The sequence below is a fragment of the Rhipicephalus sanguineus genome, chromosome 11 (genome assembly GCF_013339695.2).
Source record: "Rhipicephalus sanguineus isolate Rsan-2018 chromosome 11, BIME_Rsan_1.4, whole genome shotgun sequence".
Classification (NCBI taxonomy): Eukaryota; Metazoa; Arthropoda; class Arachnida; order Ixodida; family Ixodidae; genus Rhipicephalus; species Rhipicephalus sanguineus.
In genome coordinates this window covers 58,314,283-58,324,749 of record NC_051186.1, presented here as the reverse complement: position 1 = coordinate 58,324,749, position 10,467 = coordinate 58,314,283, and the positions used below count along the sequence as shown (strand labels likewise).

General features: G+C 44.3%; 1 protein-coding gene across 1 annotated transcript in view; it reads right to left on the bottom strand.

Annotated features, from left to right (window-relative positions):
* Positions 1–212: 212 nt before the first annotated feature.
* Positions 213–10,467, bottom strand: part of LOC119373712 (scaffold protein salvador) — a 29,730-nt gene continuing 19,475 nt past the window's right edge. The window contains exons 10-11 of the mRNA XM_037643777.2: positions 2,570–2,746; positions 213–1,547 (exon numbers count right to left, since the gene is read on the bottom strand). Of these exons, the coding sequence (XP_037499705.1) occupies positions 1,542–1,547; positions 2,570–2,746 (183 nt within the window). The 3' untranslated portion in view covers positions 213–1,541. The remainder of the gene's footprint in view (positions 1,548–2,569; positions 2,747–10,467) is intronic.

Genomic DNA, 10,467 nt, shown 5'->3' with positions numbered 1-10,467 from the left:
AAAACAAAGAGATGCTAAGCAATCCAGAACAACCTATTGACAACCGTATAAATAACGGTATTTCCTTATTTCTAAGGCGCAAAGCATCTTCATTTATTACTCAATCTAAAACTTTTTAAAAATCACATTACAGGAGGTAAAATAATTGAACTATTTCTTGGTGCGAGCGAATCTACTGCAAGAAGTCTCGCTAGCCTCCGTAGCATTGCTCCTGGCATACGAAACGGAGTATAGAGGTGTGGCGCAGTGTGACACATTAGCATTCACATAAACGCGGCTAATGTCATTTCTTCTTGCCCGTGCGGCACATGTATTGGAGCGCTTCAGGAGGTCTGTATATACACATTAAAATTCACAGAATACCGAGTTACGAGACGTGCACAGCAGTAACAATGCTAGTGGCGACATCTTGTCAAAGTCTAACCACAACGACCACCAATATTACTGAGTAGCCATATGCTTCTAGAAAAATTTATTTGCTTTCTGGAAGTACTGATGTGCCTGGAAAAACCATCTACTTGTTGCAGCGAGGATGTTTCAGGCAGCATTTGTTGTTCCATAGTGTCATTCCACAGAGAACGAGGAGACTTAACAAGCAAATCTATAGCAGTATAGGTAGCAGGCATGTGCACCTGAGTTACGAGTCTCATTAGTTGGCGTTCAGTGACAAACTTGCCCCACAACTCGGACGCGCGAGTGCATGTGCCCTTTTTATCGACATTTTTGCATCGATGGTGAGAGTCCAACCACAACAAAAATGGATGAAAGAGCCCAAAAAAAAATTTACTCAGCAAGAAGATTGTGCCATCAATGCAGCTGCCCAATCTACACTTAAAAAAAAAACCCGACATTGCAATTCAGTTCCGCAAAATCCTGCAAGGTAGCCCCGGAAAGGCGTTGGTCCCGGGTTCGAATTTTTCGTCAACTTTCGACAACTAAGAAGCTTTACTTTCTGAGAAATCTGTATGGATTTCCTTGCAGCTTTGTGCTACAAACGAGTGGTTGTCAATTCTCCCTTTCATAGAAACTGGTATTCCGTAATGGTAATACGTAAGCGGACTACCTGTCTGCAATACCTGGTATTCTGTAAATAGTAACACATGTACGAACAGTACCTCTCTTACAACATGTATTCCGTAAGCTGTATTACGGATAAAAACTGCATCTCTGTGACACCGAGTACTCCGTAAATGGCAATACGCATACGGACATAGAAGAGACTTTGTTAGCTAAACTGAGCTCTGCGAGTTCTGCAAGCAAGAAGAGTGGTAACAACAAAACCCAGCACGTACAACACACGCTCTGCATTCCAAAAGAAAACAAAACAACAACACTCTTTCACCGCACAGCCACTGATGAAGCAGCGACAGCATCGAGGACGCACGACCAGCGCGGCCCCCGAAGCCGCATGGCAAGGATCGACGATGCTAAGCAGCGGGCGGGGCACAATGACATTTGCGGCACGCAGACGTTCTTGTGACTAGGAGGTGGTGTTGCCGCACCCGAGGTTTATATTTTTCTCTCGTCTCTCCGCAGAGCAGTCATAACTAGAGCAAGAGAGAGATGTGAAAGGAAGGAAGAGACAAAACCGAATTTCATGTTAAAAGAGATCAAGCTCATTTAAAGCGGCCCTGCAACACTTTTTCGAGTAATCATCAAATGATCCAGAGTTTATTGCCTCACGAATCGGCAAAAATTTTTAGAATCCATCATGTACAAGCTTAGTTACGGAGATATGTCACATGCTCTAAGCGCCTTCTCTCTCCTTTAGTCTCAGCGAGCACGCTGAAAGCTACAGCTACACAGGGGGGAGGTCAAGTGGCTACGCCCATATGTCAGCGCACATCATGACCTTGAGCCCCTTATTTTTTTGTTTTCCTTAAACATACAGACGGCCAACGTAGTAAATGTCGTGCACGGCTCACTTGCCTGCTGTACGGGTACATCGTGGCACAACACGGCAGCCATGGTAACTATGCAGTCGTGATGTTCAAATCGGCCAACGACCGTGTCTTTGGGGTAATAAGACGCAGTTGATTTTGGGTATTTGTCAAGAGCGAGCAATTTTTAGAAGACTTTGAAATTTAATTGCAAATTCCCTGCCGCATGCTGTGCTTTAATGTTTCGCTCACATGTTCACAGGAGCCTCAACTACCGATTGTCAGCCTTTTGTGACCATGTTCAAGAAGGGTTGCAGGACCACATGAGAACAGCGCAAGAAAATTTAAAAATAAAAAAGAAAATCTATTTCACTTTTTTTTTTACATGTGCAAGTAGCTTGCTTTCTACATCTTTTCCTGTATCACATTTCATCCTGTGCAATTTTTATCAACTAAAAAAAAACCATTCTGAAAGCAAAATGACCAGTGGTATGCCCCCTTTTACGGACCCTGTTTCCGTAGCTTTCTTTTATTGTAAATCTGCAAAAAGCATGAGGTTTCTCCCTTTTCAGCTGAAAGAAAAAAATCGTCTGGCAGCAACATTTCAGTGGTTGTTGAACACTAAATAAATAGGTCAGAAAATATTGGCAGAGTAATCAACGTAAAATTAAAGTTATTTGAGTGTGTACCTTAGTGGAGGCCTTGCGACCCTTGGCCAGCTCAAGCGCATGGCGCCGCTCCATCTCCTTGGCTATGGCCAGGCGCTCCACCTCGTAGCTCATGACGACTTCCTCCAGCTCCTGCCGGTGCAGCCGATTCAGGATGGCCTGGAAGCACTCCAGCTCCGGCAGCCGGAACAGACTCCACTGCAGACACGGCAAAAAAAAAAAGTAGAGCTGTGCGAATAGCAAAATTTTGGGTGCGAAGCGAATTCGAATAATAAAGATTGAGTGCGAATCGAATCGAATAATTTCGAATAATTTTCGAATATTTCTCAAACATTTTTCGAATAATTCGAAGTGAAATTACAGAAAAAGTTGCAGAGAATCCCTAAGTATGTTCTTGTGAGATCGCAACATGAAAGTGTTTCTTTTCGCTAGGTTGATGAAGCGCTGGTGGGGTCATATTTCATAGTTGTCTTTCTTATCAAGAGTGAGGCAATGTAGAGGCCGAATTGTATTTATGTACATGATTTGGTGCAACCAAAGTGTTGCCGACAACACTTTACACGTGATAGGCAGAGATGCCATTTCCTCAGCCTCTCCTCCTCTTTCAACTTCTGCGAAAGGCTAACTGATGTGGCAGACAAGGGTGTGCTCCCTTCAAGTCCAGAGTTCCAAATCTGCCTTGTAGACGTCGATATATAAGAACATCTGAAATTTTGGATGCTAAAAAGCTTCGGCGTCCGATTTTTCGGACTTCCTGCCCAAATTTCAGGTCCAAAACAGCATTAATTGAGCCCCCAACTCTGCCACATCTTTCATCTCCATGTTGGAACTAGCGTTTTCTTGAGTTATTACATTTGCGACCGTAGCGGAGCTTGAAAGGCAGCTTTGCCGCAATACGCGGGTGTGATGAGGTGAAGCATATTGAAAATCTAGGGACCACTTTCAAACGGACGTTGACTGTCTCTTGGCTAAGTTCGACCGTAACGGACCTTGAAAGGCAGCTTTGCCGCAATACGGCGGTGTGAGGAGGTGAAGCATATTAAAAATCTAGGGACCACTTCCAATCGGACGTTGACTGTCTCTTGCCTAAGTGTTCGATCATAACGGAGCTTGAAAGGCAGCTTTGCCGCAATACGTGGGTGTGATGAGGTGAAGAGTATTGAAAATCTAGGGACCACTTCCAACCGGACTTTGTCTCTTGGCCAAGTTCGACCGTAACGGAGCTTGAAAGGCAGCTTTGCCGCAATACGAGAGTGTAATGAGGTGAAGCATATTGAAAATCTGAAGGGGTCACTTTCAACCAGACGTTGACTGCATTTGTCTTTGGGAAGTTCGAATAGTTCGAATAGTAAAATTTCAGTGCGAATCGAATCGAATAGCAAACACTATTCGAAAAATATTCGAAATTTCGAATATTCGCACACCCCTAAAAAAAAGCCTTCCCTTTTTTTCCGGACCTTTTCTTGCGTAAAAGACAGTATTTTAGATTTAGTGGAGGCAAAAAAAAAAACATCAAAGGAGCACTGCAAGGCCTTTAAGATAAGCTGCAGAATCCTTACTCTAAAACGAGTTGCACACTCTGTTTTTTTTTACCTATTTATAAGGTACCTGTAGTGCCACGAGGTCATTAGTGCAAGGGGGTGGGAGGGGGGGGACAACTCGAGAAAAAATATTCACAAAAGAAAATATATGTGTACACACACAGAAAGATGCAATTATGAGCTAATTACAAAGCGTAGGATAGAGCATGGAAAAGTGGCAACACATACAAACAGAAAAAAATCACTACTTTTGTCACACAACAATGATCACTGTTTATTATGCACGCTTTTATTTGCTTTAACGCTAACCGCCCAGTCATGACTTGGCATGCGTGCTACCAAAACAAAACAAGTTCAGGGGAAGAAGATGGAGCCTTGAAGACACCCCCTATTGAAGGATTTTTTTTCCATCTCTTTATGCATGCTGTCAATGAGACATAACATTCTTCATAGGAAAGTTAGCAAGTGCACAGTTTTTCAAGAAATGAAATGAAAGCAAATTGGACAACGATAATTGTTGCACGAAGGTAAGACACTGCAAAGGGTGCACCCGATTTTAAAGTTTACTTAGGATGCATCGAATGGTACCATTGCGCATATCTATATCACACAAATGTGTTACAACTGCCTCCGTGTTATCAGTCCATTCTCGTTGCTAATGTAGTACACTGAAACCTCGATATAACAAACTCGGATATAACGAATTATCGGTTATAACAAAGCAAATTAAGAATGGCCTTGTCATAGATACAGTGTTACAAATAAACGTTTATAACGAATTTTCGGATATAACGAAGTTATTTTCATGGCAGAAGTGACTTTGTTATAATGAGGTTGGAGTGTATCATTTTTATGCGTACACCGTTCTGCTTTTTGGAGGGTGACCGTTTTCCACCAGACTGTCACTGTTGTTGATTCGCCGATCGGCACAAAACACGCGTGCTGGATTTGAACTCTCTCTAACGTTGCCGGTGATTACTAGCAGCGAAGGTGTTAAGCTGGGCCGTTATTTGTGCGTCCAATTGGAAAACTACCATCATCGACTATGTGCCACAGAAACTGGGCAAATCCCACTACTCATCACTGGTTCACTAAGAGAGAGAGAAAGAAAGCTATAGAATTTAAAAGAGAGAAAAATAGAGAGCAATGACGGGAATAAAGAGATAAAAAGATAGAAAGATGTAGAAAGAGAGAGAAAGAAACACAGAAAGAGAGAGAAAAAAAGCAGAGGGAAAGAAAGGGAAGAAAAAGAAATGAAGATAAGAAAAGTGAGCAATAAAAAAAAAGAAATAGAAAGAAAGAGATGCAAAATAGAGATACAAGAAACAAGAAAAAGAGAAGAAAGAAAAAAATCACAGCATATCCACGGAGTGAATGATGATGAGTGGGCGAAGCTGCGGAGGTTCCTCGGTAAACCGTGAATCTTCCGTGAATTCTGCCCAGTACATCATCACCGACGTGAGATCGGGCGCGTTTATACTAAAGGTTCGATGAGTTATGACGACTTGCAGCTCACTTTAATTTTACATGTACGCTGTGAATTTTCATTGTTTAGAAAACCATTGCTTTAGAAAACATCTGGCGTCTTTCGTTAAGCAGCTGGCGTCTTTTCGTTTTGCTTTAGAAACATCTGGCGTTCTTTCGTTTTGCTTTTACAAAACATCTGGCGTCTTTCGTTGGTTTATTTCATCAATCAACGGCGTTTTGAACAAAATTTTTATTGTTTAATCACGCACAGGAGAAATCTCACCAGGCACTACCTTGGAGGTAAACAATGGCTGCTAATGGGAACGAGAGACAGAAGAAGTCGGCTTTTAGCTAACACTTACACTTCTACTAACGTTTCCTACTGGAACATGCCAATGGCTGCTAATGAGGAATGAGAGACAGAAGAATTCGGCTTTTAGTTAACGCGCACGCTGCGAATTTTTTATTGTTCAACAACGCACAGGAAAAATATCCCACCGGCACCACCTTGGAGGTCAAAGCGTAAGACTGGTTACGCATTACGACTACTACAACTACAACTACGAGGGACGAACGGGTGCCGCCTTAAGGAGCTTCGCCCCTAAAATAATGAGAAACAAAGAAGGTCACCCAGCTGCGCTCTTTCTTCAGGCTTGGCACGACTACTGCAAAGCTGCCATACTAGGGAACGGGAAAGGCAACGGCGGCTGCGAGAAGAGCCCGAAGCGATGGAAGCCCTACGCCAACGACGACGTGCCCATACATCTACGAGAGGTGCGAACGCTCGGTTCTGGAGTTTGGACAACCGTGTCGTGACTAACCTAGCTAGAGCCTAGCAACAACTTAGAATAGGCTTGTGCGAACAGTACGTTTTAGGTTCGAAGCGAATAGTGATTTGGTCGAATAATTTTGAATTGAATTCGAATAGTACATATCACATATTATAAAGAAAAATTAGCATATTTGTCATGACCCAACTAATCTGCACAATATTTTTTTTTTAATTGAAACAAGGCTAGTTAGTCAGTTAGTTAAGGGGGGATGCGGTACTAATTGTTAACTTTTGAACTGCTGCACTAATTTTGATAAAATTTCAGGGATGGCTCATCATCTTGATATTAGGACATATTCCAATTTTCACCACCCTAGCATGAATACAGAAAACCTACAGCTGTTATAATGACAAATCATGTATGCTAACTTAGGAAAATACGGCATCACCTAACAGGCACCAAAGGGTTTTCATCGTACATGTAGGGCATAGCCTGTATGTTTAAAATGTGTGCCTTTTCCGATAATTTCTCTTGCTTGGCATGTGCTGCCACGCTTCAGGAATACATGGAATTTTTTTCATGCACCGATGTCTCTTCGTTGTTGTTTTTTTGCTTAGCAAAGCGGCGCGCCCGCAGTGCGGCTGGTTTAAAATGAGTGCCTTTTTCGATCATTTCTCTTGCTTGGAATGTGCTGCCACACTTCGGGAATACGTGGAATTTTTTTCATGCGCCGATGTCTCTCCGTTGTTTTTTTTTTTCTTTTTCTTTCCGAAGCGGCGCGGCGGCTTTCACTTGCGCATGAGAACACGTGGACGCGGTGAGGCTGGTTTCGGTTTCATCCTTAGGGTGGTTATCACTTCTCGCACCCGCAAAGCTAATGGCTGTCTGGTTTATAATCTCTCAAAGGTGACCACTTGTGACTCTCTCGTTTATTGCTCCCTGGGGCGCGATTACATCTGTTTCCATGCGGTGCTAAATTACACAAACGACGCCGCCGTGGTTGCGTTTTCTGTTTTGGGGAGCACGAACATTTTTTTACTGGAAAAGTAATCTGGTGTAGAGCACTGCACGGGCCGATTTTTCCGGCCCGGGCCTGGCCCGGCCCGGAAATGCCATGCTCCGGCCCGCCCGAGCCCGGCCCCGTGTTCTTAAATGTGGCCCGTACCCGGCCCGAGCCCGAAAGGTTTGGGCCCGGCCCGGCCCGGCCCGGCCCGTTTCAGCTAGTTATGCCTTGAGCATAAAGGAGGCACTGTCCAAACTTCGGTTATTGTGAAGATACCTGCCACACAAAATATATTTTCTAGAGATTGTTTTAGGAACTTATTTCAGTGTCACGACTTTCACTGGTACTGTGTATACTTTCGGTGAATTACGCGCGTAACACTCTTGCGAAATGATTGCAGGCCAATGTAAAATATAATTGGAGTCATAGCTGGCTCTTTCATGTACGCACGCAGTGCTAACCACGCCATCTCATTTTTGCATTTCAAAGAACAACTACAAAATATGATACCTGCATAAAGTGAGAAAAAAAGCATGACAGACATTTTTAGGTTGAGTCTACATCAACTGCATACGAGCTAGGGCTGTTGAGTAAAAGTAGAAAGTCTCCTGCAAACTTCATCTATTGCACAATGCAATGAAAAAAAAAAAAAAAACGTGCTCTAGCTGCTTCTGGGAGGATTACACCAGGCTGGGCAGCGTTACATAAATTAAAGCTGTCGTGTTGACTCATCGGCAGGCAACTGTACCCAATCTACATTACGTTTTCGTGCTCAAAACAACAAGGTTCTTTGCTGTTTTGAGCACGAAAACGTAGTTTCTTCCCCGAATCACCGCCACCGCAGGGCCATAGATCTGTCAAAGCAAGGCACACCCGTTAACGAGCGAGCCACCGTCCTCGTGACAGACGTGTGTACAGTAACAGTGTGTTGAATAAAGGGTGCTTTAAATAAAACTAATCAGTCTGCGTGTTGGTTATTCCCAGACTCCCGGATTGCTTCTCTAGCCTGATCACTCCAGTTGAGCCACACTCGGGGAAATTGGTGTCTCTATGGTCTGGCGCCTCACCACTAGTAATGGCAAAATCAACAACGGCGTTCACCCTGTGATAAGAGTCGCTCCGCATATCGCACTCAAAATGCACGAAAAACAGCTCCTGAGATATTAATGACTCACAAGTCGCGTTGGCCAGTCTACGGGCATGCGAGCGTAGCTGCATACTCGAAATGTTTCCCTAGATACGAACGCGCACATCTTATATACACTAATCTAGGCAGTTTACCGTTGCTTTCCTTACACGGTACCCAAGAACGTCTTTCACTCACTATAATGGCGGAAACTTATGTTAGGCGTTTCTTGAAATCTCCTGTAGCATACCGATGGAGCAAAATTGTAGACGTCTTGTACTGTGCAATTTCTGTGCACGCCAATGCACTCCAGGTTGTTTAAATTACCCGGAGCCCTCAACGACGGCGTCTCATATAGCCTGGGTTGCTTCGGGAATTAAACCCCACAAAACAACAAAAACAAAGCCACACAACGTACACACGCAATTATACATATACGTATGTGACCCGGGCCTAATACGGGCCTGGTTCAGGCCCGAGCCCGACCCGAGCCCGAAGATCATGGGCCCGAGCCCGGCCCGGGCCCGATCCAACAACCCCTTACCCGGCCCGGCCCGGGCTTTCGGGCCGGCCCGGGCCCGTGCAGTGCTCTAATCTGGTGTGCTTATTTTGGTATGTCTGTGAGCTATGTTTAAAGGGCCCCTCACCAGGTTTGACAATTTTGAGCTAACGAGCGCAATGTATACACTGGGCGTTCACGATCACGTCTGCCAAAATTTGCAACGCTACGCGCCGCGGAAATGGGTCAAATTTCAAGGTGAACGCTGCTTGCCCTTCCTCTCGCGGGCGCGCGCTTTAGAGAGCGAGGGGATGACGTACACAAGAAAATGGCCCTACGTAGATGGTAGTGCTGTGACGTCGCTCCTCTACGTAGACGACTGTGCTCTGACGTCGCCAACAGTAGCACGTGACGCTGCGATAATTATTTGACACGACATGTGTAGTTTGTGTAATTTGTTGCTTGAATAGATTAATAAAACTTGAGAGAAATAATGAGACACACAAAGGGAATGTGTGCGTCTTTTTCATTTTTTTTCGTGAATTGCAGCGACATGCGGGGCTAATGTGCCTCCCTTTCCCATGCGTTCGTGTCCCTGCGGTTAGCGCATCGAGCAGACGCCAGCCCTGGAAACGAAAGTAATGTTCTAGCGCGTTCGAGCACTCATTATGCTCGTTTATTCTACGGCGTCCAAGGAAACGTTAATGCGGCACTGGCTCATGATATCACCACTCTCGTGCCCGTACAAATGTCTCAACTTTCATGCCCGTCCCGCAGAGACGGGCAGTACACCACAGAGAACACCGACAAAACGCCCATGGCCGCTACATAAAAAACAAGGTAGCAGCCGTGCAACGCCGCTCGCGTGCTCCGGCTGGCTCGGGCACGTCATGCGCACGTGACCATGCATGCGCATGACGTGTTCATGCGTATGTGTCAAGTGAAGAGGGCAGGGAAGGGATTTGGCTTGCGAAGGCTACACGGGGCGAGTGGCAAGGGTTTGAAACCCGCCTCCTCGCATCATGGTTTCGCGCCGCTACAAATTATTGTTTTTCTCAGCTCGTAATGAACCTATTTGAAAAATTCTTGCGGCATACTGCTCTTCATTCGGCACACAACAACTTCCAGCATCTAACTAAAATTTGCTATGTGGCCTGGTGAGGGGCCCTTTAATGCAATGCAAAATTTTTATTTATCAAAAATATGTGTTTCTTTTTCTTAGGATTTAGCTTGATGTTACTACGAATAAACCATGTGTATGTAACAACAGAAATGATTTTTTTGTCACTTTACGGTCACGCAAAAACATTTTAGACAATTTTTTTCATAAAGAGAATCGTCTGAAGAACTTATTTAAGCAATAAAAAAATTACACATTTTTGGACTGCATTTTGCGAAAAAATTCGACCCTCGAAGGGTTAAGCCCTCTAGAAGGTTTGTAGTGCAGGATAAGGCCAGTCACGTATTTCTTATGACGTTTCTGTAAAAATGCTATCGCTCTAAAATTAAA